Genomic DNA, 26093 nt, shown 5'->3' on the forward strand with positions numbered 1-26093 from the left:
GATGGCAGCCTACAGAACAGAGTTGAGAAGCCACAGATGATGGGCAAGGTAGGACCAGGGGGATGGCAGCCTACAGAACAATCTGGCGATGGGAAAGAGCAATCAGCAAGGAAACAGATGATCTGGAACCCATGAGTCACCTCTCCATCCCTGCCTTACTGCATCCAATGATTAACGCAGCAGTGACTCTGTCTGCGACGTCTCTTATGACACAAACCCGTGCTCCAAAGACGCAAGCAAGTACATGCGAAGCGGAGACACCTCGTCGAGATAGAGAACTTAATTCATCCTCCTGCTAATAAGATTTTCAACTTCTGTTGCGTCTACCAGCAAAACAAGTAGGGGAAAATAAGCCAAACCAGTTTCACATCTAACCAGCTTCTCTCCGTGCCACTGAACACTCATGGCACTGGCAGCTCCTCTCTCAGCAGGCTCAGGCCTGGCTCCAAGGCTCACCCAACGTCTTGTTTTCACACTGCTCATCAGATAATTTGACTTTGTAGGGCAGGGAAACCACATTTAACCACAAAATATGAAAAACAAGTTAAAAAAAAAAAAAACAACAACCCAGAGCTTCCTGCCTGGTGGGAACAAACTTGCATAGAATCAGAGAATCATTAAATGGAGATGGACACAAAGACAGATCCAATCCCACATCTCAAGGCTAAACCCTCTGCCTTAACTTTATATTTCACATCTTCTGAATAACAAAAGCCCTAAAGTCATTATGCAGGTGTGACAGGAAAGCTGTATGAAGAGAAAAATGGGGCAAAGAGCAGGGATGGAGGGTCTTCCTAAGGGGAACGCTCTTTTATTAAGCATCTCTATCCAAGGTAACCAGGAAAAATTAATGCATCAGACAGAGAGCTCTCATTACCCAGCTGGCCGGCATCCAACACAAACCCACAAGAACCACAACTGGCTTTCGAACGCAGTAAAAAGATGCATTAAATGTTTCGCTATTGGACAAGTGGAAGAGCTGTTCCCCACCCAACGACAGCACTTGCCTGTCTCAACCTCACTGATGGGGTTGGAAGAGCTGATGCTCAAATTCATAACCTTCGTTAAAACCACAAAATAGAAGTGAAAACGATGCAACGGAAGAGTGGAACCTCCTTGTCCTCATGCCTTGCACGTCCGCCTGCAACAAGACAGGCTCCTGCCCGTCTTCCTTGATGCTGAAGTTTGCACTTGCAGAGGGAATTCTCAGGAATTTTAGCCTGGAGAAGAGAAGGCTGAGGGGAGACCTTATCGCCATTCACAACTACCTAAAAGGAGGTTGTAGAGGGGTGGGTGTTGGTGTCTTCTCCCAAGTGACAGGTGATGGGACAAGAGGGAATGGCCTTAAGCTGCATCAGGGGAAGTTTAGATTGGACGTTAGGAAAAAGTTCTTCAAAGAAAGGGTTCTTAGGCACTTTGCAAATGCTGGGTCCTGTGGTTGAGCCACAACAACCCTGTGCAGCTCCAGGCTTGGGGAAGAGTGGCTGGAAAGCTGCCTGGAGGAGAAGGACCTGGGGGTGTTGGCTGACAGCAGCTGAACGTGAGCCAGCAGTGGCCCAGGTGGCCAAGAAGGCCAACGGCATCTTGGCTTGGATCAGACACAGCGTGGCCAGCAGGAGCAGGGAAGGGATTGTGTCCTTGGACTCAGCACTGGTGAAACTGCACCTCGAATCCTGGGTTATGTTTGGGCCTCTCACTCCAAGAAGGACATTGAGGGGATGGAGCGCATCCAGAGAAGGGAATGGAGCTGGGGAAGGGGCTGGAGAACTAAGGTTGTGAGAGGCATCTGAGGGACCTGGGGCTGCTTAGCCTGGAGAAAAGGAGTCTAAGGTGAGACCTCATCACTGTCTACAACTGCCTGAAAGGAGGTTGTAGCGAGGTGGATGTTGGTCTCTTCTCCCAAGTGACAAGTGATGGGATGAATGGCCTCAAGTTGCACCAGGGCAGGTTCAGATTGGACATCAGGAAAAATTTCTTCACTGGAAGGATTCTGAGGCCCTGGCAGAGGCTGCCCAGGGAGGTGCTGGAGTGCCCATCCCTGGAGAGGTTTAAAAGCTGCGTAGATAAGGCACTCAGGGATCTGCTTTAGTAGTGGACAGGTATGGTTGGAGCTGATGATCTTGCAAGTATTTTGCAACCTAATAATTCTAAGATTCTAATTCAACACACAGGATTTATAAATTGCTAGACAGACAGCGAGGCCTCGAGTCAGGAGCTCTAATCCATTGAGGACATTCCCTCGCTACAGCCCAGAGTGAAGTTCTTCGAGTGCTGGAGACAGATTTTCCTTGGCAGGCGGCCACGAGCGTCGATCTGGCTTCTAGGAGAGATCAGCGTGGCTGTGGATTGCAGCGTCTTCACAGACAAACATAAAACCTTCCCACTCAACCAACTTTCTTACAATAAAATCTAAAACATTTCCAGCTGGCCAGACGCTGCAGAAAGAGTGAACTTGTTCCATGTGCAGGCTTGGGGCTGATTTGCAAGCTCCTGGAGATCTTAGGTGGGACTTAGACATTCAATGGTGTTTGGACGGAAGCCCCTAAGTCAGTTTTGAAAGGAAGATGCAGAAGGCAAAATTATTTGTCTTCCACATTTTAGCAAGGTTATTGATGGAATTAATGCTGGGCTTGTTCAGCCTGGAGAAGACAAGGCTCCAGGGAGACCTTAGAGTAGCTTCCAGTACTGAAAAGGGCTCCAGGAAAGCTGGAGAGGGGCTTTTGATCAAGGAATGCAGAGAGAGGACAAAGAGAATGGTTTTAAGCTGAAAGAGGATAGATTGAGACGAGATCTTAGGAAGAAATGTTTTCTTGTGAGGGTGGGGAGGCCCTGGCCCAGGTTGCCCAGGGAAGTTGTGGCTGCCCCATCCCTGGAGGTGTTCCAGGCCAGGTTGGATGGGGCTTGGAGCCCCTGATCCAGTGGGAGGTGTCACTGCCCATGGCAGGGGATTGGAACTGGATGGGCTTTGAGGTCCCTTCCAACCCAAACCCTTCCATGATTCTATGAATTAAATTCATTTCAGCTTCTTAACACCCAGCACTGAGCGCGTAGAATCAAGTTTAAGGAGGAAAAGCAACTCCTGCTTCCTTGTAAAGCCCTGAATATTTGAGTATCACTGTCAGACCCTTGTTATAAAAGAGCTCTTACAGAAGGATTTGAGATGCGTCTTGGTTTACTTTATCACTTCATTAAAGGTATTTATTGTCCCAAGACGGGAAGAAAAGTCCCTCTTTAAGCTCCTGTCTGCTCAGGATACAGATTTGATTCTCTGCGCTTGATTCTTTTCCTCTTTACCATACGATGATGGAATCGCCCCCAATTTCCTTGAGCACAAGGGGAAAATCAGGCTTTCAATGTACAGAGGGATCTTACATTTACACTGCACAAGGCGGAACTCATACAGCTCATTTTCCACTACAAGGACCTGTATTCCAAGACACAAACCAAATCACTACATGTTTCTACCATTTGATATTTTGTGGTACTAATAATAAATCGTGTTCATTCTCTTAAACTTAATCATCCCATATTACTTTGAATATTTTCTCTTACCTACAACTGCTCCGTCACAGCTCATACTGAAACATCTTCCACTGAATAGTGGGAGGTGTCCCTGCCCATGGCAGGAGGTTGGAACTGGATGAGTTTTACAGTCCCTTCCAACCCAAACAATTCTATGATTCCGTGACGTTGCATTTTTCTCCTTCAAGCAGGGGGTTGGAATTTGATGACCTTTGGGGGTCCCTTCCAACCCAAACCATTCCACGATTCTACAATCTCCCATTTCTCCCTGCAACATTCAGAAAAGCCATTATTACGAAATACAAGAAAAAAATACCCAAAACTGGGACTACCTTCCAAAACAACAAAGAAAACGCCGTGGACAAAGAAGACCATTTGACAGAGGTGGAAGAACTTGTAGAGGGCTACCGTTCAGCTTTCTCCTCACCCGAGCTGAATTCATTTGGCTGCATTTTGCACTTATGAACCATACAAACATTTCCCTGCTAACGCCCTGGCTCAGACCAGCTGAACTTCACCGAGCGCACTTAAGGCATTTCATTCTCCAAAGAGCTGCAGCTTTCCACTTCAAAATCCCTGCATTCAAGTCTTCGTGCTTGGAAAAAGACCAAAGCCTCCACATTTCCTTATACCCAGGAGATTGCGAGCGCGTCGCGTACTGCAGTCCATAAAGTGCCAAGAAGCTAATGAAGATAAAAGTGTCAACGCGTAGTGGCGATACCTTTCTCGTGTAGCTATTTTGACCATTTCACAAACCGATTTGGCCGTTCCGGGCAGATCCGAGCCCAAAAAAGCAAACACGCGACGTCTCAACGTTATTAAACTTATTGCTACTCCCTAGAAGTGCCGTGGGATGACGGATTGCTCCCCGCACATCAATTGGATTCAGACAAGTTCTCAAACCCTCGCGGGTTAAAAGCGGCTCCAGCATGAATCAGAGTCCCAGTGGTTAAGGAGATCGATACAAGGGATTATGCAGATTTAAGAAATACCCTCGGCACCCGAAAGTTTTCAGAATGCAAACGACATCAACCCTGAAAACAAGAGGCACTGCATCATGATGGCAGGAGGGACAAAGCCAGGGGGGTTTAACAGACAAAAAAAGATTGTTTTAATAGGAGAGAAGCATCAGTCATTGAGTCTTACTTCATTCAGACTTTCTATCCAACCCATCCATCTTACGTGCCAAGAGATGACAGGACCACCTCACTTTTTCCCCCCAGCCTAGTATCAATAATGCCCATTTCTACCTCAAACAAATGACTCGTTCCAATGGCCCTTTGCCCTAAATCGCTTTGCCAAGCCCCACAAATGCCTCAGTACCTGCTATGGTCAACTTGGCTCTAAGGGAGCCCCCTCGAGAGGTGGGCACCGATGGGTGGAGCCTTCCCCAATCATCTTCCCCAAGAGCCACTTTGTCATTCATGGCCGGGGACCATCTGCGGAAGAGAGGACCAAGGAAGGGGGGGAGAACTGAGCCAAAGACGGACACAAACGGGCGCGCACACAGGCATAGCCTCCCCACACAAGCCCGAATGCAAATGCCTTCGCCCTCGCGAAACGTCTCTGTGGGCATTATCTATGAACAAAAGTCTTCGAGGCGGGCGGTCTCTGCATCACTGCTCTCTCTGTTAGCACCACCTGCTTCGCGTCAGCCGGGAGAGTCGCCGAGTTATCTTTTTGCCGCGTCTGCAGAAGCCAACGGGAGCACAATGGATCCCATCGGCCAGGGTCAGGCATGGCTTTCTTTCTTGCCCCCGTACCACCAGCCCTTTTCACCTCCACCATCTCCAAGACTCCTGAGCGCTCAATAAGGAGGTGGCTTCGAGCGTAGGGGGGAGGAGGGGGGCGCAAAATATAGGTCTCTGGCGTAAATCACCGACGCCGTTTCCCCTCCTCTCCCTTCCCTTAAGACCTGATGGTCTTCAGTCACACATCTTAAAAGAAAAACAAAAAACAAAAACACAAAGACTTACTTGTCTCAAGTCGATGAAGGCCAACTGCAGCGTGTCCCCTTGGAACCCAGGCACTGGGCCGGATCTGGCAAACTCTGTGGGAAAGAAAAGAGGATAAAAAGCGCCTTTAACTAACCATGGACAGGGAGATTGGCAGACGGATGACAGGGAAGACAAGAGAGGCTGGGGGAGAGGAGGACCGTGCTTCTAAGGAGTCATGTCTCCCTCCCTTCAGTGTCTTTGTTCGCCCTTCAAAATTCGTGTCATCAAAACACCATTAATTCCACCGTCCTGACAGCAAGGAAACTGTACTAATTCGACCTGAAATTTATTCCCATGAGCCGTACTGGGCTTCAGAGTATTTGTTTTGTGAATGGACAAACAACTCGCCGAGAAGAAAAAAGGGGGGATGGGGGGGTGGAAAAGTTTTTCCTCTCGACACAATAAAATCTTCAGCTGTGAAACTCTTTTCAGTTCCGAAAGCTATTTATATTTTCGGGCGCTGAAGGAATTTTCTAATTTCACGCCTGTCACCAGGCTCCATAAGCATTCATCAAAAAAATATGCCCAGCCGCATCATTAATTACGCGGCAGCGGATTATTTGCATTATCTGGTAGGGCGAGCTCTTGCCAGCATAGTCACCCCAAATGGGAAGAATCACGGCCATTAAGCGGCATATTTATTTATGTTGGATGAAGACATCTGACAAGTGAATAACATTGGCTTCGAAAGCAAAGAGAATATTTCCGGGGCCACATCTACCTCCTTCCAGTGTAATCTGGCCAGAAGTTCATACTTAAGTCAGTTATTTTTCTTCTAATCCATTATTTAAACCAAGTCTAAAACCACTGAGGGGACTTGAACAAATCCATGTTAGAGGACGTTGGCTGCTCCATGCCGTTTAAGAGCTTTTCTTGATAGAGCTCATGAAGCCAATGACTTCAAGTGTGTCTTTTGAATCATAGAATCGCTTGGTTGGAAAAGACTTTTGAGATCATTGAGTCCAACCATACCTGTCCATTACTAAACCACATCTCTGAGCACCTCATCTACCCATCCACGGATGGTGACCCAACCACTTCCCTGGACAGTGCCTGAGAAACCTATTGGTGGAGACATTTTTCCTAATATCCAATCTGAACCTGTCCTGCTGGAACGTAAGGACATTTCCCCTCATCCGATCACTTGTTACTTGGGAGAGGAGACCAACACCCACCTCGCCACAACATCCTTCAGGAAGTTGTAGACAATGAGAAGGTCTCCCCTCAACCTCCTCTTCTCCAGACTAAACCATCCCAGTTCCCTCAGCCACTCCTCATAAGGTTTGTTCTCCAAACCTTTCACCGGCTTCGTCGCCCTTCCCTGGACACGCTCCAACACCTCAACGTCCTTCTTGAAGATACACCTGAGCTTGATGTTCTCCAACCTCACTTCATCTTCACCCTCTCTCACTATGGAAGCAACAGCATTACCTCTGCTCCCATGGAGCTTTTCATCACTGAGAGGACCTAATTTGTGAAGCCACAACTCAACATTGTGAAAGACATTGAGTCTTTGTGCCTTCAGATGAATTTTGTTGCTCCTGCAGATGCTAAAGATGCTCACGCTGGAATAAAATGTTTTCTTGAGAAGTGCAAAGGCAGAAAGGAAGAAGGGAGGGAAAACAGACACCAAACTACATTTTTTTAAGGTCCATGTGGCCCATTATTGGCCAACTATGCTGGTTTTTACCATACAAGAACACTCAAAGCACTTCCTGCGGCTCCGCAAAGCTGAGGACTAAGGATGGTGTGGCAATAAGGAAGGATGATTTTGTCTTCTATCTCCGTGACTGCACAGAGGTACTGAAGGACAAATCCTGTCCTGTCCTTAAACACTAAGCAGAGTCATTTCATGCCAGATGGTCTTCTCCTTGAATGCTTCTCCTTCAAAAAATTATCTCATTTTCAAGCAAATGTCACAAAAGAAGGAAAACAACCATCACAGCCCTATTTTTAGGGACCTCCTACAGCAGCCCAGTCATACGAGCAGTCCCCATGGCTCTAACGACAAAGACGAATGAGGAGCCACTGGGATTTAGCCCTGTTCCTCATCTCCCTCATTTCTGGAGACTAGAGAGGGGTTATTTGTCAGCTTTCTTGCTCCACGTTCCATTAATATCTTGAGATGGAGAACATCCTTCAGTGGAGACATAGGTACCTCCAGGGGCCCAGACGCCAGTTTTCAGACATCCACAGCTTTGCTTTTTAATATCTTCAGATGCCAGAAGAGCTCTTAGATTGAAACGATCACTCATTTTCGTAGTGATCACTCTAGGGGTAACTGCTGCAGGACAATACCAAACGCGGCTGTCAAACGGTTACTTTTATCCAACGCTACGACTTGAGAGGGATAATAAAAAATCAAAAGAGAAAAAAAAAAGATGTACGTGACTGTTTTAGGATTTCGGAGAGGGAAAGCATAAATCAAAACCAGGAGAAACCATCCATCATTGTGCCTAAGGGATTCAGGAAAGTCAAGAAAACAAAAAGAAAGCCAACCGTATCCTACACTGCAACCGAAGAAGCGGAATCAGCAGAGCGAGGGAGGGGATTCTGTCCCTCTGCTCTGCTCTCGTGAGACCCCACCTGGAGCCCTGCATTCAGTTCTGGAGTCCTCAGCACAGCAAAGACATGGAGCTCTCGGAGCGAGTCCAGAGGAGGCCACAAACATGATCTGAGGGCTGGAGAAGCTCCATTCCAAGGATAGGCTGAGAGCATTGCGGTTGTTCAGCCTGGAGAGAAGAAAGTTCTGGGGAGACCTTAGAGCAGCTCCCAGTACCAAAAAGTGCTCCAGGAAAGCTGGGGAGGGGCTCTTGATCAGGGGGAGCAGGGATGGGTCAAGGACTGATGGTTTTAAGCTCCAAGAGGGGAGATTGAGATGAGATCTTAGGAAGAAATGCTTTCCTGTGACGGTGGGGAGGTCCTGGCCCAGGTTACCCAGAGAAGCTGTGGCTGCCCCATCCCTGGAGGTGTTCAAGGCCAGGTTGGATGGAGCTTGGAGCACCTGATCCAGTGGGAGGTGTCCCTGCCCATGGCAGGGGGATTGGAATTGGATGATTTTAAGGTCTTTTCCAACCCAAATCTTTTATGATTCTGTGAAACAGTGGAAAATGAAACCCTGAAAGGACCGCAATGAAAGTGAATGTCTATTGTATATAGGACAGCTTCGCAGCTGTGACAAATCTATGCAGAAGCATACATGGAGTTGTGAAATTTAAGATCTTCCTGAAAGCACACGTGTCAAACCCTCATGAAAAAACGCCTGTGACTCCAGAATGCTTTCACAAGACTCGTGAATTTATCACTACTGTCATCTGCTCACGAGGAACTCGAGACAGAGTCCATCCCAAGACACAGTTGCTCCTTAGCAGATCACCTTTATAGATCTCTTCCTAAGGAACTGAAGCCATAATGGTTCAAGTTGAAAGAGGGGAGAGTGAAATGAGATCTTAGGACGAAATTCTTTACTGTGAGGGTGATGAGGCCCTGGCCCAGGTTGCCCAGAGAAGTGGTGGCTGCCCCATCCCTGGAGGTGTTCCAGGCCAGGTTGGGTGGGGCTTTGAGCAGCCTGGTCCAGTGGGAGGTGTCCCTGCCCATGGCAGGGGGTGGAACTGGATGGGTTTTGAGGTCCCTTCATACCTAAAGCATTCTATGATCCTATAAACTGTATGGGTGGAAGGCTGAGAGAGTCATGAAGTGATGCTGCCCTTTAACACCGCACAACGACAATGGTTACACAACGAAGAAATGTTATCTTGAACACAAATTCTCATCAAAAGAACATACATGACACTCCACTGCATTTTTGCATTGGGCACGTGATATCCAAGAAGTGAAATCCTAGAATCATAGAAATGTTTGGGTTGGAAGGGACAGATCATCCAGTTACAATACTTTCCCATGGGCAGCAACACCTCCCACTGGGTCAGGTGGCTCCAAGCCCCTTGAACAATTCCAGGGATGGGGCAACCACCACTTCTTTGGGCAACCTGGGCCAGGGCCTCCCCACTCTCAGCTAATTTCTCCCGAATGTCCAATCTAAATCTTCCTCCTTCCAATTTAAAGCAATTCCCTCTCGTCCTATCACTCCAGGCCCTTGGAAAAAGCTCCTCCTCAGCCTCCTGGAGGCCCTTCAGGTACTGGAAGATGCTCTGAGGTCTCCCCGGCGCCTTCTCTTCTTCAGGCCGAACAACCGCAACTCTCTCAGCCTGTCAAAGCCTTAAAGAAAAGAAGAAACAAAGAAGAGAACAGAGCTTTTGGAGGAGAGACACAGCCAGTTCTTCTTGGTTTTAATCTCTTCAACCAGATTTCAGGATAATTTTCTCGGCACAACCAAGCACAGTGCTGGCCTCAGGACTGTCGGATCCGTTTATTGTACCGTCTCCGCCACCGAGGCAAGCGGCAAACAGAGCAAGTAACCTACAGTACAGCCCTTTGAGCAGAAAATCACGAGAGAATAGAGCAGATCAGTATGCGGCTGTTTGTACAAAGCGTTTAGCCAGGCTAAAGGGTTGAGAGCCTTGTGTTCAGGCCAAAAAAGTAATGTCTTTGCAAGGTCTACAGGCTTGGGCCACCCAGGGCAGGTCACAGAGGGACTCTAACCTCTCTTCCAAAACATTTCACCGATGAAAGAATTAAGGAACAGGAACCGTTAAGCCTTTTACAATGGACAAAGAATAAAGAGTTCAAACGCTCACCAGAAAAAAGAGACATCGACTGTAAATGAATTCTACAGTGCTGGGGAATCTCTTTCTGAACACGACTACGCGCACGGGGACCGCGGCTTGCGAGGAACGGCTGAGGGACCTGGGGTTGTTCAGCCAGGAGAGAAGGACACTGAAGGGAGACCTTATCGCTGCCTACAACTTCCTGGAAGGAGGTTGGAGCGAGGTGGGGATTGGTCTCTTCTCCCAAGTGACAGATGCGCCTCCCTCAAGATGCGCCAATGGAGGTTCGAACTGGACATCAGGAAAAATTTCTTCATGGAAAGGACTCTCAGGCACCGTCAGAGGCTGCTCAGGGAGGTGGTGGAGTCCCCATCCCTGGAGGGGTTTAAGAGCTGGGTACAAGAGGTGCTCAGGGACCTGGTTTAGTAGCGGACAGGTACAGTTGGGCTTGACGATCTCAAAGGTCTTTTCCAACCACGTGATTCTGTGATTGTACATATTGTGCAGTTAAAATAGGCACAACTGGTGACTTCGTTCCTCAAAGCGATCGTTTGGAAGGTAAGATCTTCTCTAAATTATGCACACCAGAATGGAGGTGTTCAAAGGCAAGTTGGATAAAGCTATGAGCAACCCTGGGAGAAATACTTTTCTGTGAGGGTAGTGATGCCCTGGCCCAGGCTGCCCAGAGGAGTCATGGAAGTCCTATTCCTGGAGGTGTCCAAGGCCAGGTTGGATGAAACTTTGAGCAACCTGATCCAGTGGGAGATGTCCCTGCTCATGGCAGGGGGGCTGCAACTGGATGGGCGTTGAGGTCCCTTCCAACACAAACCATTCTAAGATTCTATGATATTCCTGACAGCAGACCTGTGGGACTGAGGTTCTAGCAGCTCCTGTTGAGCGCAACTTGGACAATTTGCTTGCAGTTGAATCAATCATGAACAACACTACGTATCTGCGGAAACAACCATCTTGCTCCTCCTCAATGGAGAACATAGGCCTCAAAGTCATCTTCCTTAGACAGACCCTTGGAGCGCATGATCTAGCTTAGTCCACACTGAAAGGCTTCTCGGGCACCAGCAGAAGCTGCCCTGGGAAGTGGTGGAGTCCCCATCCCTGGAGGGGTTTAAAAGCCGTGTAGATGAGGTGCTCAGGGATCTGGTTTAGTAGTGGACAGATACGGTTGGACTTGTTGATCTCAGAGGTCTTTTGACACCAAGCTGTTCTATGAGTCTATGATTTCTTTTAAACATCTATCTTGTCTTTAAGCACCACACCTCCTCACCTTTTAAATTATACATTCATTAAAGTCCTAAATGACCTCCAAAATCATCCAGTCCGATCGTATCCCAACACCACTGTGCCTACTAAACCATTAGTCAAAGTGCAACATCTGCATGTTTTTTAAACACTTCCAGGGATGGAGACTCCACCACTGCCCTGGGCAGCCTCTTCTAATACTTCACCACTGCTTCAGTAAAGACATTTTTCCTAATATCCAATCTAAACCTCCCCTGGTGCAACTTGAGGCCATTTCCTCTCATTCCATCACTTCTTTCTTGGGAGAAGAGAAGAACACCCACCTCGCTACAAACTCCTTTCAGGGAGCAGCAGAGAGCTATGAGGTCTCCTCTCAGCCTTCTTTTCTCCAGGCTAAGCAACCCCAGGTCCCTCAGCCGCCCCTCATAAGACTTGTTCTCCAGGCCCTTCCCCAGCTCCGTTCCCTTCTCTGGACGCGCTCCAGCCCCTCAATGTCCGTCTTGGAGTGAGGGACCCAAAACATAACACAGGACTCAAAATGCAGCCTTATGAATGTTGAGTACAAGGGAAGGAAGACCTCCCTGGTCCTGCTGACCACGCTGTTTCTGATCCAAGCCAGGATGCTGTTGGCCGCCTTGGCCACCTGGGCCACTGCTGGCTCATGTTCAGCCACTGTCAACCAACACCCCCAGGTCCTTCTCCTCCAGGCACCTTTCCAGCCACTCTTCCCCAAGTCTGGAGCATTCTATGGCATTGTTGTGGCCCCAATGGACCTGTTCTCCCGACCCTTCACCAGCACCATTGCCCTGAATGCTACTCCCCGATGGCCTGCAGGTTGGAAGAACATCAGGTAGCCGTTTGCATGGTGCTTGAGGGAGAGGTCCCCTCTGGTGTGGTGGGCAAAACCCAGTGTCCTACACAAATAATGGGATTTCCGCAAGAGAAAGTCCTCACAGCCAAATAAGAGAGCCAGAAAGGAGGTGGCCAACGGTTGCGTTGGGACCCACATTGGTGCATGTTGGCTCACTCGTGTGCCGGGCTGGAGGATTCCCCAACCAGGCAGAGACATCTGTGTTTCTTCTTGACTGCCCCCAGGAGTGGGCAGAATAAAACTTGGGAATTGAATGAAATTTGAAATATAATTTTTACGGCACTTTTAATTTCTCATAAAGCAGCCGTTAAAAGACTTTGGAGATTATGGAACTGCTTATTTTATGATCTAAAGATTATAAAAACAATCTGTCTCAACCACTGCTGGAAGCGGTTATGTCGATGGGAAATGGTTTTGTAGGAGCGACAGCAGCTCATTTTTACTCTTTTTTTGGTCATAAACTCTAAATCTGGGTTGTTCCACTGAGTGACCTTCCAGTACCTGAAGGGGCTACAAGAAAGCTGGGGAGGGACTGTTCACAAATGTTTGGAGTGATAGGACATAGGGCAATGGATATAAACTGGAGCGGGGCAGATTTAGACTGGACAGAAGGAGGAATTTCTTCATTTATGAGAATGGTGAGACACTGGAACAGGGAAGTTGTGGCTGCCCCATCCCTGGAGGTGTTCAAGACCAGGCTGGATGAAGCCTTGGGCAGCCTGATCCAGTGGGAGGTTTCCCTGCCCATAGCAGGGGGGTTAAAACTGGATGATCTTTAAGGTTCTTTCCAACCCAAACTATTCTACGAGTCTATGATTTGATTTCCATTCGCTCCAAAGTACAGGAAAAATAAATATAAATAGACTACGAGGTCCAAAAAAGACCAAGGAACCGGGTTACCAGGTTTGTAGCAATCCCCAAATCACCCCGCACGTGCTGTTAAATCTCGGGTTTCAGACGCCTTTCAGGAAGAAAGGAAACCCTTTTTAAACAGCAAATGCCGATTCTGAAAAAAGCATCACCTCCTCTATTTACAGGTTCACAGAAATATTTGTGTTAGGGCTTTATTTTGCCCTCTCCAAGGCGTCGCGTTTTTTTTTCCCTTCCCTTTTCAAGTTGACTCGTTGGGTTGGAGCCAGAAAACTCTCCTAAATTGAGACATAATTAGATGTGTCCTACTGTGTCTTTCTGGGCCATTCATTTAACCTCGAGGCCTTATTTCACTTCAGGTTTAAATAAAGAGGTGAGAGAATCTCTCTTGACTGCATACACAAAGAGTGATGGAAAGCCAAGCAATAAGAACAGGCGTTACGATCAGTACCTGGCCAACAACAGACGGCTTCATAATGACTTTTGTTCTTCCCTGGACGTCAGCTCTGCCATTCACGCACACAAATTGTCGTGAATCAGATGGGGTTGTTCAGCCTGGAGAAAAGAAGGCTCTGAGGAGACCTCAGAGCAGCTTCCAGGACTGAAAGGGGCTCCAGGAAAGCTGGGGAGGGGCTCTGGATCAGGGAGTGCAGGGAGAGGATGAAAGGGAACAGTTTTAAGCTGCAAGAGGGGAGATTGAGATGATATTTTAGAAAGAAATGTTCTCCTGTGAGGGTGGTGAAACCTTGGCCCAGGTTGCCCAGAGAAGTCATGGCTGCCCCATCCCTGGAGGTGTTCAAGGCCAGGTTGGATGGAGTTTTGAACAACCTCATCCAGTGGGAGGTGTCCCTGCCCATGGCAGGGGATGGAACTGGATGGGCTTTGAGGACTCTTCCATGAAAAAACACTGGGGTGGGGTTTGCTGCTTTGGGTGCCACTGGCAAAAAATACATTAAGCATCTCCTGCCTGGTATAAAATGAGCACAGCGTGATGATCCCTGAACCATAGCATCAAGAACGCAATTTACAGGAGGTGTTCAAGGCCAGGTTGGATGGGGCTTGGAGCTACCTGACCCAGTGGGAAGTGTCCCTGCCCGTGGCAGGGGGTTGGAACTGGATGGGCTTTGAGGTTCCTTCCAACCCAAACCATTCTAGGACATTGACACCAACACTTTCAAACTCCTACCATATCTTAGAAAGCAACTTTTTGCTGGGAAAAATGAAGACACCCAGATTGCTGGGCAAAATCAGTCCTTGCATCTCCTCAAGGGCTTTGGCCAACTGGAGGCTCCAGCGTTGTGGTCTCATCGGGGGACATAAAGCCAAAGGAAACCAGCTCGCATTTTCCCCAGGTTTCTCACATCTAAGCCAGCTTAACAGCATTTTTACAGCCTTGCAGCTCCGCTCTTCCCTGCCCGTCACACCAACAATGCGGCTGACGTAGACGGGACTATTCATTTGACCGAGTCATGCAAGATTTGACTCTTAATGTTTATTTAATTTACTACTTCTCCCCAGCCCTCCAAAAGCTTTCTTTTTGATGGTCATAAAATTAATATCCTGCATATTCAGTGCTTTGAAGATGCAAACGCAGCACATTTCCAGGGAGGGGGAATTTACTGTGCAGGCAACAGGTCCCACCACGACCTCGCGATGGCTTGCAACCAACAAGATGTGGTTCAATAAAGCCAAGTGCTGAGTCCTGCAGTTGAGCCACAACAACTCCATGCAGCGCTCCAGGCTTGCGGCAGAGTGGCTGGAAAGCTGCCTGGAGGAGAAGGACCTGGGGGTGTTGGTTGACAGTGGCTGAACATGAGCCAGCAGTGGTCCAGGTGGCCAAAAAGGCCAATGGCATCTTGGCTTGGATCAGACACAGTGTGGCCAGCAGGAGCAGGGAAGGGTTTGTGCCCCTGGACTCAGCACAGGTGAGGCCACACCTTGAATCCTGGGGTCAATTTTGGGCCCCTCACTCCAAGAAGGACATTGAGGGGCTGGAGCGCATCCAGAGAAAGGAATGGAGCTGTGGAAAGGGCTGGAGAACAAGGGTTATGAGAAGCGGCTGAGCGACCTGGGGTTGTTTATCCTGGAGAAAAGGAGGCTGAGGGGAGACCTCATCACTGTTTACAACTGCCTGAAAGGAGGTTGTGGTGAGGTGGGGGTTGGTCTCTTCTCCCAAGTGACAGGGGACAGGATGAGAGGAAATGTCCTCAAGTTGCACCAGGGTAGGTTCAGATTGGACATCAGGAAAAAATTCTTCAACAAAAGGGTTCTGAGGCCCTGGCAGAGGCTGCCCAGGGAGGTGGTGGAGTCCCCATCCCTGGAAGTGTTTAAAAGACAGGTAGATGAGGTGCTCAGGGATCTGGTTTAGTAGTGGACAGGTAGGTCTGGACCGGATGATCTCAAAGGTCTTTTCCAACCAAGCGACTCTATGTTCCAAACAAGCAACTGTACCTGTCCACTACTAAACCAGATCCCTGATCACCTCATCTACGCGGCTTTTAAAGCCCATTAGGGATGGGGACTCCACCACCTCCCTGGGCAGCCTCTGCCAGGGCCTCAGAACCCTTTCTGTGAAAAGGTTTTCCCTAATATCCAAGCTAAAACTCCCTTGGTGAAACTTGAGGCCATAACCTTTCATCCCATCACTCTTTACTTCAGAGAAGAGCCCAGTGCCCACCTCGCTACAACCTCCTTTTAGGCAGTTGTAGACAGTGATGAGGTCTCCCCTCAGCCTCCTTTTCTCCAGGATAAACAACCCCAGGTCCCTCAGCCACCCCTCATAATCCTTGTTCTCCAGTCCCTTCCCCAGCTCCGTTCCCTTCTTTGGACACACTCCAGCCCCTCAATGTCCTTCTTGGAGTGAAGGGCCCAAAACTGAACCCAGGATTTGAGGTGTGGCCTCACCACCGTCGAGTCTAGGGGCACAATCCCTTCTCTGCTCCTGCTGGCCACGCTGTGTCTGATCCAGGCCAGGATGCTGTTGGCCTTCTTGGCCACCTGGGCCACTGCTGGCTCATGTTCAGCCACTATTGACCAACACCACCGGGTCCTTCTCCTCCAGGCAGCTTTCCAACCACTCTTCCCCAAGCCTGGAGCTGCACAGTGTTCTTGTCTCCCACATACAGGACCCAACACTTGGCCTTGGTGAACCTTCTCCCATTGGTCACAGGAACTAATATAAATCAATAAGTAATTTAGGAAGCTCTAAGTCTGGAGAATTAATTCTCTGGTTATTTTCTTTAAGGCCTAAGTACCATCTTTTCCACCTCTACAATCATCATTTATTGTGTACACAAACCCATTGTCTTGTAATGTGCATTATATCTACTCTAACATTGGACACAACACCTACAGCACCTTCAAATCATGATTAATATACGACGAAGTCCTCTCATTAATTTTCCTCACCGCTCTCTTAACCAGTTCACACCTTTGGCATTCATGAAAGACTTAAACAAGAAGCCTAATAAACTCCAGGATCCAAACTCCAAAACTCCATTCCCAGATCACAGAACTCACTGGAAGTGCCCCAAACAGCCATAAAATCGTGTTTTAATATGATAAGTATGTGATAAAGCCACTAAACGAGGTAAGGCTTGGGGGCTGCGGAGAGGAAGGTGGTGGGAGGCAGAGGTGAAGTCAAAGGTGCAATTGAGACCATAAAGATGCTGAGATTTGCACCCGCGCTTTCAGGTAAAGGATAACCTCCCCACCACCACCACCACCAAACAAATCCTTCAAAATTGAAGCATATTTTCTAAGTATACGAGTTCATTCTACGGACTGGCGTTACTTATAATGAAAATCTTGGAGTAGTGGTTCTCAAAACTAGAATTAAAGTTAACTCCATGTCAGCAAAGAATCATAGAATCGCTTGGTTGGAAAAGACCTTTGAGATGATCAAGTCCAACCGTCCCTGTCCACTACGTAACCATAGACTTGAGCACCACATCTACCCATCTTTTCAATCCCACCAGGGATGGGGACTCCACCACCTCCCCGGGCAGCCTCTGCCAGGGCATCAGAACCCTTTCCATGGAGATATTTTTCCTGATGTCCAATCTGAACCTGCTCTGGTGCAACTTGAGGCCATTTCCTCTCATCCTATCTCCTGTCACTGGGAGAAGAGACCAACACCCACCTCACCACAACCTCCTTTCAGGCAGTTGTAGACAGTGATGAGGTCTCCCCTCAGCCTCCTCTTCTCCAGGTGAAACAACCCCTGGTTCCTCAGCCACCTCTCACAATCCTTGTTCTCCAGCCCTTTCCCCAGCTCCATTCCCTTGGACGTGCTCCAGCCCTTCAACTCAAACACATTCCTCAAAGCCCCATCCAACCTGACCACAAATATTTCTACAGATGGGGCCTCCAGCCCTTCAATGCCCTTCTTGGATTGAGATGCCCTGGCCCACAGGGATGAGGAAATGCATTTTTTGCTGCCAAAAAGGAAGAAAAAGGAAGAAAAAGAAGAAAAAGACCATTCTAGGGGTGACAATGATGGATAGGAAGGCTACAGCACCGGCATTTGTCTCCATTTTCCTGTCCACGACAGCATCTCGGGCCGGGGCTGGGAGGTCGTGTCACCGGTCCCACTGCTCAGGTTGGCGTCACCTGCTCTTGTATGTCTGATGCTTCTGGTTTTAACTTACAAAACTACTGGGATTTAAGGAATTGTGCTTTTAAACCATGGCAGGGGGTTGGAACTGGATGATCTTTAAGGTCCCTTCCAACCCAAACTATTCTATGATTCTACGATTCTATGACTTTATGACTCTATGAATTATGACTCTACAATTCTATATTAAATGTGATCCATTTTCCCGGAGCTTTTAGGGAAGAGATGTGTTTTAGTGACCCACGTTACGGATGGGATGGAAAACTGCAGGGTCAGGAGCCTGTTTGCAGGCAAAAGAAAACGAAGGAAATGATTATTAATGACAAATGCTTCACGTTATTTGCAGCAACATCACCTCTGCGAACACCGATTGGGAACAAAGCTGCTACCGGTGCAGCTCCACATGCTGACGGGACACAAATCAGCCAGGATTTAGGGCTAAAACCCCTTCAGAAATGAAAATAAGGTATGAATTGGGTTAGAACACCTAAGGGCTGGCTGAGAGAGTTGGGGGTTGTTCAGCCTGGAGAAGAGAAGGCTCCAGGGAGAGCTTAGAGCAGCTTCAAGTATAGAAAGGGGCTCCACGAAAGCTGGGAGAGGACATTTTCCAAGGGCCTTAAGTGACAGAAACAGGGGAATGGCTTTAAATTGGAAGGGGAAAGATTTAGATTAGCCATTAGGAAGAAATTCTTCACGCTGAAGGTCGTGAGGGCCCGGCCCAGGTTGCCCAGAGGAGCTGTGGCTGCCCCATCCCTGGAGGTCCTCAAGGCCAGGTTGGATGGGGCTTTGAGCACCTGATCCGGTGGGAGGTGTCCCTGCCCATGGCAGGGGGTGGAACCGGATGGGCTTTAAGTTACCTTCCAACCCAAACCTTTCCATGATTCTATGAACCAAAACAAATAGGGCTGAGAGCAAAGCCATGGTTCTTGTACCACAATGCTCCATCTGCCCCTCGGAGCAGATGTCGTTATTTTGTCCTAAGATATCTCTTTTCCATAACAGTAACTTTGCAAACAAGATTCACTTTGAGAAAAAATTCCCTGCAGCAGATAGTGAAGACAAACAACCGAGGTCAGGAGAGGACCAGAACTTCTTAAGAACATAAGCCAATTATTGTTTTCAGAAACAGTGTCAAGTAAACTGATTTTTGTTGGCCCTCCTCATGTTTTAGCCACTCTCATCCCTCCTATTTTAAAATACTCCACATCTCCAACAGCCGGGATGGTCTGGAAAGCATCAAGGCGGCATTAAAGAGAAAAAGGAGGCGTAAAGCTTTGATCACTCAGATTTCGCTGGGCTTCTTCTGTCCTGAAGATATTGCCAAGTGTCATCGCGGACAACCCCAGCAAGCCCTGCAGGCGTTCACCAGCCCCAAACACTTGGCATCACTGCAAGCCCTGGCTTGGTTCCTGACATACAAATGGGCAAAAGAAGACATGGAAAACGAGATGGTCTTACGTTCACACTCCTCCACGTCCAGGTTGAACTGTTGCAAGGCGCCCAGAGTCAGCTGACGCACTTCGGCTTCCAGCAGCAGCTGCATCAGCGAGGTGGAGAGGTGTTTGCATGCCGACATGCACGCCGTCTGCGCCACCTTCCCCTGCAAGAGAAAAGGGAGACTCAGGAAGGCAATCCAGCACAAAACGGAACGGGAACATTAGACCAGGACCCTGTATTCAAGTCTCTTTAACATCTCCCCATCCACAGTGGGACCATCACAGAATAGGACCTTCATGTAGAGCTCAATCTCACAACCACTATCTTTCAAGGGAATTTGGACTTGGTCCAGAAAGCCAACTGTGTCCTGGGCTGCATCCAAAGCAGCGTGGCCAGCAGGACAAGGGAGGCAATTATCCCCATCTACTCTGTTCCCGTGAGATCCCACCTGGACTCCTGTGTCCAGTTCTGGAGTCCCCAACAAAAGAAGGAGATGAAACTGTTGGAACGGGTCCAGAGGAGGACACAAAGATGATGCGAGGGCTGGAGAACCTCTGCTCTGAGGACAGGCTGAGAGAGGTGGGGTTGTCCAGTCTGGAGAAGAGAAGGCTCCAGGGAGATCTTAGAGCAGCTTCCAGGACTGAAGGTGCCGAGGAAAGCTGAGGAGGGGTTCTTCTTACAAAGGCCTTAAGTGACGGGATGAAGGGAAGGGCTTTAAATTGGAAGGGGGAAGATTTAGATCAGAGATTAGGAAGAAATTCTTCGCTATGAGTGGGGAGGCCCTGGCCCAGGTTGCCCAGAGCAGTGGTGTCTGCCCCATCCCTGGAGGTGTTCCAGGCCAGGTTGGATGGGGCTTGGAGCCCCTGCTCCAGTGGGAGGTGTCCCTGCCCATGGCAGGGGGTGGATCTGGATGGGCTTTGAGTTCCCTTCCAACGCAAACCATTCTCTGATTCTATGATAATATTTCTGGCTACCACACAATCAGCTTCGAGCAGGAGATTATGTTTTCAACCGCACACAAAAGGCTTCAACGCGCTTTCTTGAAACCAAGGAGTGGCATAAGAGATCCCAATGATTTTTACAAGCCCTTTACAAATTGTATTTAAACCGGGATTAAAGCGAGGGGGTTACGCAGCCTTTCAAGTGAAGTTTCATCCCCGCCGCACACAGAGACGAGCAAACGTTTGATGTATGAGTTGGGAAGTGTTTTTACCACCTTTTGCAAAGTTACTTCTGGATCTCCAGGTCATTTTCATCCTCAGCAGGAGGGGAAAAAAAAGCATTTTATATTAAAAAAAAAGAGCAGATCCATGCATTACGGGGCAGGGTACTTAATCTCCGCTGCTCACCACCGCTCCCAGGCTCCGGGAGGGTTCATTACTCACCTCCAAACAAACACCTTCACCAAAATGAAGATGAAGCATAGCAACCGTAAAGTTTAGCAGAGCCACGGGTGTTTTCTTGCTTTTCATCATTTACTTCTGCCCCTTTGACACATTTGGTTATTTAAAACACCGCTCGTATCAATTCCTCATCCCCGACTGCGGCGGGAAGCGCGCTGCTATCCAACCGTGATTTTTCTTCATTACTTCCAAGAGACACTTGAGTTTTGGCTATGACTGAGTAGTTTTGAGGTGTTATTGAGCAGAAGGCTGAGATGGAAGCAACGGGATGAGAAAGCAAAGCCTTGCAGCCATGCTCTGGGACCCCCACCTATGCTGAGAACGGAGCACAGGCCTCCATAACCTTCTTACCCTGCAATAAATTAGCAGATGACACCAAATTGCGTTGGAGTGTCCATTTACTCAAGGGCAGGAAGGCTCTGCAGAGGGATCTGGCCAGGCTGGATCCATGGATGGAGGCAGGAAGGGTCTGCAGAGGGATCTGGCCAGGCTGGATCCATGGATGGAGGGCAGGAAGGCTCTGCAGAGGGATCTGGCCAGGCTGGATCCATGGATGGAGGGCAGGAAGGCTCTGCAGAGGGATCTGGCCAGGCTGCATCCATGGATGGAGGGCAGGAAGGCTCTGCAGAGGGATCTGGCCAGGCTGGATCCATGGATGGAGGGCAAGAAGGCTCTGCAGAGGGACCTGGCCAGGCTGCATCCATGGATGGAGGGCAGGAAGGCTCTGCAGAGGGATCTGGCCAGGCTGGATCCATAGATGGATGGAGGGTAGGAAGGCTCTGCAGAGGGATCTGGCCAGGCTGGATCCATGGATGGAGGGCAGGAAGGCTCTGCAGAGGGATCTGACCAGGCTGCATCCATGGATGGAGGGCAGGAAGGCTCTGCAGAGGGATCTGGCCAGGCTGGATCTATGGATGGAGGGCAGGAAGGCTCTACAGAGGGATCTGGCCAGGCTGGATCCATGGATGGAGGGCAGGGAGGATCTCCAGAGTGATCTGGCCAGGCTGGATCCATGGATGGAGGGCAGGAAGGCTCTGCAGAGGGATCTGGCCAGGCTGGATCCATGGATGGAGGGCAGGGAGGATCTGCAGAGGGATCTGGCCAGGCTGGATCCATGGATGGAGGGCAGGGAGGATCTCCAGAGGGACCTGGCCAGGCTGGATCCATGGATGGAGGGCAGGAAGGCTCTGCAGAGGGATCTGGCCAGGCTGGATCCATCGGCTAAGGCAAATTGTATGAGATTCAACAAAGCCAGATGCTGGGTCCTACATTTCAGGCAAAAAATCCCCATGCAACGCTCGAGGCTTGGGGAAGAGAGGCTGGAAAGCTGCCTGGAGGAGAAGGACCCGGTGGTGTTGGTCGATAGTGGCTGAACATGAGCCAGCAGTGGCCCAGGTGGCCAAAATGGCCAACTGTATCCTGGCTTGGATCAGCTGTTGTGAGGGCAGCAGGAAGAGGAAAGGGACTCTGCTCCAGTACTTAGAGCTGGTGAGGCTGCACCTTGAGTCCTGGGTTCAATTTTGGGCCCCTCACTCCAAGAACGACATTGAGGGGCTGGAGCATATCCAGAGAAGGGGAACAGAGCCGGGGAAGGGGCTGGAGAACAGGCGGCCTCGGAGTGGCTGAGGGACCTGGGGCTGTTCAGCCTGGGGAAGAGGAGGCTGAGGGGAGACCTCATTGCTTTCTACAACTACCAGAAAGGAGGTTCTTGCCAGGTTGGTGGTGGCCTCTTCTCCCAAGAAAGAAGTGACAGGACAAGAGGAAATGGCCTCAAGTTGCACTGGAGGGGGGTTACATATAGGCTATTAGAAAAAAAATCTTTACTGGAAGAGTGGTGAAGCTTTGGAAGAGGCTGCCCAGGAAAATAGTGGAGTCTCCATCCCTGGAGGTGTTCAAAAACCACGTAGATGTGGCACTTGGGGACATGGTTTAGTACACACAGTGACGTTGCGCTGATGGTTGGACTGGATGACCTTAGAGGTCTTTTCCAACCTTAATGATTCTATGATTCTTGGAAGAGTAAGAGGAAATCCCAATGAGTTGTGCTTGACAGCAGCAGGAATTTGCATAGAGGCTTACAGCCCTTACTCCCCACAAGGATGAAGTCAAAATTAAACCCCCCAGGAAGGTTTTCTGCCATGTTGACAAAAATTTAAGAGGAACAACCTTCTTGCAACACCAAGAAAGGCTCAGAGCAGCATGCACGGAGGTACCTAAAGGGTTACCTATGCCTTCAAGAGCCGCAACAAACACGCCTGCCCTGGTGCACGCATTCCTCCGGCCAGCCAGGCTTGCCCGAATCAAGAGTGAATGACAAGCGACACCAGGAGGGCGTGAAGAAGAGCAAATAATTGAGATGAAATGTCAAGTTAATAAGGGGAACACAAGGAAGATGGGATGGAAAGAGTAATTTAATCATCAAGGCTTGACAGCCCAACAAGTCTGCTGAGTCTTCACCATGAAAGCAGCATTAAGGGGGACTTTAGGATGTTCTAGGACTATTTTCTACCATGGTTCATTGCAGAGATAGTCAAGGAAATCCAACCACCAAACCTAGAACAAGCTTCTGGCTCAGCCTTCTGTCCTCCTTCCTTTTTCACAGAGGATTTGGTCTGGCCCAAGACTGTTTTGAGGTGCAAACGTCTGCTCTTTGAACACTTCAAAGCAGAATCGTCTCATGCAGATGAGAATCCAACCTTTCATTTCCATTCTTCAAAGAATGAAGAAATTCTTCCAAGGTTCAAAGACCTAAAGCCCATTCTGCTTTAAAAAAGACTCCATTTTTCACCTTAGATCACAGAAGCCCAGAATGGTTTGCATTAGAAGGGACCTCAAAGCCCACCCAGTTCCACCCCCTGCCATGGGCAGGGACACCTCCCACAGGATCAGGCTGCTCAAAGCCCCATCCAACCTGGCCTTGAACACCTCCAGGATGGGGCAGCCACCAGGGCAATGTGGGCCAGGGCCTCCCCACCCTCACAAGAAGACACTCTACAACCACAAACATGATCCGAGACTGTGATTCAAGAGCCATGAAGATGATATGAGGGCTGAAGCATCTCTGCTCTGAGGACAGGTTGAAAGAGTCCAGCCTGGAGAAGAGAAGGCTCCAGGAAGACTTTAGAGCAGCTTCCAGTACCTAAAGGGGCTCCAGGAAAGCTGGAGAGGGGCTTTTTCCAAAGACCTGGAGTGATGGTATGGCTGGGGGAGTGGCTTTAAATTGGAAGGGGGAAGACTGAGATTAGACATTCGGAAGAAATTCTTCACGCTGAAGGTGGGGAGGCCCTGGCCCAGGTTGCCCAGAAAAGTTGTAGCTGTCCCATCCCTGGAGGTGTTCAAGGCCAGGTTGGATGGGGCTTAAAGCAACCTGACCACTGGAAGGTGACCCTACCCATGAGAGGGGCTTGGAACTGAATGGGCTTTGAAGCCCCTTCCAACCCAAACCATTCTATGACTCTACATCCCCACACCAGAACATGTTCATCTTAGTTCTTTGGCTTTTATTTGCCATAGAGGTTGATTTCACAGTATTTTCCTCCTCCCTTGGTTCATTTCTCAGCTTTCCTGCACTGCTGGAAGAGCCTCTGCTCACCCTGGGGCACCGGCCCAACACACGACACGCGGAGCTGAGCCCATGACGGACGTGTTTTCCACCACCCTCTCAAAATCATTAAAGTGCACCACCCACAGCAGCAGTGTCGGGACATGCACCTTGGCATGGAGATTGAGCTGGATGCCTCTGAGATGTCATCCCTAGACGTCGGTGCTCCTAGAAAACCCCACGGTTCAGAGGAGCCGCCGTGCTCGGCAGGGATGGCTCAGACCTTGTGCTAATTACCTTGATGAGTTTTGTGAGCGCGTGGCGGAACCAGTGGCACTCCCAGAGGCTCTCCCCGTGCCAGCGCCCCAAGAAATTACACTAAGCTGGGAGGAAGTATCAAGCTGCTTGAGGGTGGGGAGGCTCTGCTGAGGGATCTGGACAGGGAGGATCCATGGGCTGAGACCAATGGGATGAGGTTCAACAAGGCCAGGTGCCGGGTCCTGAACTTGGGAAACAACAACCTCATGCAGCTCCAGGCTTGGGGAAGAGAGGCTGGAAAGCTGCCTGGAGGAGAAGAACCTGGGGGTGTTGGTTGACAGCGGCTGAACATGAGCCAGCAGTGGCCCAGGTGGCCAAGAAGGCCAACGGCATCTTGGCTTGGATCAGAAACAACATGGCCAGCAGGAGCAGGGAAGGGATTGTGACCCTGGACTCAGCGCTGGTGAGGCCACACCTCGAATCCTGGGTTCAGTTTTGGGTCCCTCACTCTAAGAAGGACATTGAGGGGCTGGAACTCATCCAGAGAAGGGAAACGGAGCTGGGGAAGGGGCTGGAGAAGAAAGGTTATGAGGGGTGGCTGAGGGACCTGGGGTTGTTCAGCCAGGAGAAGACTGCGGAGACCTTATCACTGTCTACAGCTGCCTGAGCGGAGGTTGTAGCAAGGTGGGGGTTGGTCTCTTCTCCCAAGTGACAGGAGATAGGATGAGAGGGAATGGCCTCAAGTTGCACCAGGGCATGTTCAGATTGGACATCAGGAAAAATTTCTTCACGGAAAGGGTTCTGAGGCCCTGGCAGAGGCTGCCCAGGGAGGTGGTGGAGTCCCCATCCCTGGTGGGATTGAAAAGATGGGTAGAGGCGGTGCTCAAGTCTATGGTTAAGCAGTGGACAGGTACAGTTGGACTCGATGATCTCAAAGGTCTTTTTCAATCAAGTGATTCTATGATCCCATGAAACTGCTGGGTTCCCTCCTGATCCCGCTCAGTCCCTGCCTCTATTTCAGCAAGGCTTTACCTGCCCCAAAGCTGTGTTCCCTCCAGGTCAGCAACAACTGATCTAAAATGCAAGATCTGATTTGGGAGAGGAAGGCCAAGGAGGAGGAATACAACTATGACCTGAGCTGTCTGCAGAGCAGGGGATAAAATAACACTCTAAGGTCACCAGCCACTCATTTATGAACTTGACAGAAAGCTGAAGAGCCTAAAATCGCACCGAGTAATTCCAGGGACACCTCTAGAGCAGAGTTTATTCAAGACCTTTTCAAACGTCATTAAAAATGAACTCAATTTCGCGTGGGAAATGCATGCAAGAGAATGGGGTCATGGGTGAAAGCTGACAGTGCTCAGTGACCGAGATGCTCAAGCACCTACCAGGCCCCTTCCACCAAGCTCCAACTTGGTCCAACATTCAAAACAAAAGAGCAGTTCTGAGCATATTATCAGAGCAAAAGCCACGTCCCTTTGTTCTGTAGCTCAAACGGCTTTGTAATCATTTTTTTTCCAGCAATGAAACCCTCTCCCCGTGGCCTTTGGTGGAACCTCCTTGCAGCTAGGGTCTTCACAGCATGCTTCTATGGCAGCTCTCATGGCGAAGGTGCCCTCCCTGTCTCACCAAAGCTTTCTCTGGACACACACGTA

General features: G+C 49.4%; 1 protein-coding gene across 3 annotated transcripts in view; it reads right to left on the reverse strand.

Annotated features, from left to right (window-relative positions):
- Positions 1-26093, reverse strand: part of EXOC6B (exocyst complex component 6B) — a 363401-nt gene that overhangs the window by 88474 nt on the left and 248834 nt on the right. For all 3 annotated transcript variants that reach the window (XM_054065132.1, XM_054065131.1, XM_054065129.1), the window contains 2 exons: positions 19258-19399; positions 5499-5572 (listed from right to left, as the gene is read on the reverse strand). In XM_054065132.1, the coding sequence (XP_053921107.1) occupies positions 5499-5572; positions 19258-19399 (216 nt within the window). The remainder of the gene's footprint in view (positions 1-5498; positions 5573-19257; positions 19400-26093) is intronic.

The sequence above is a fragment of the Cuculus canorus genome, chromosome 4 (genome assembly GCF_017976375.1).
Source record: "Cuculus canorus isolate bCucCan1 chromosome 4, bCucCan1.pri, whole genome shotgun sequence".
In the NCBI taxonomy this organism is placed as follows: Eukaryota; Metazoa; Chordata; class Aves; order Cuculiformes; family Cuculidae; genus Cuculus; species Cuculus canorus.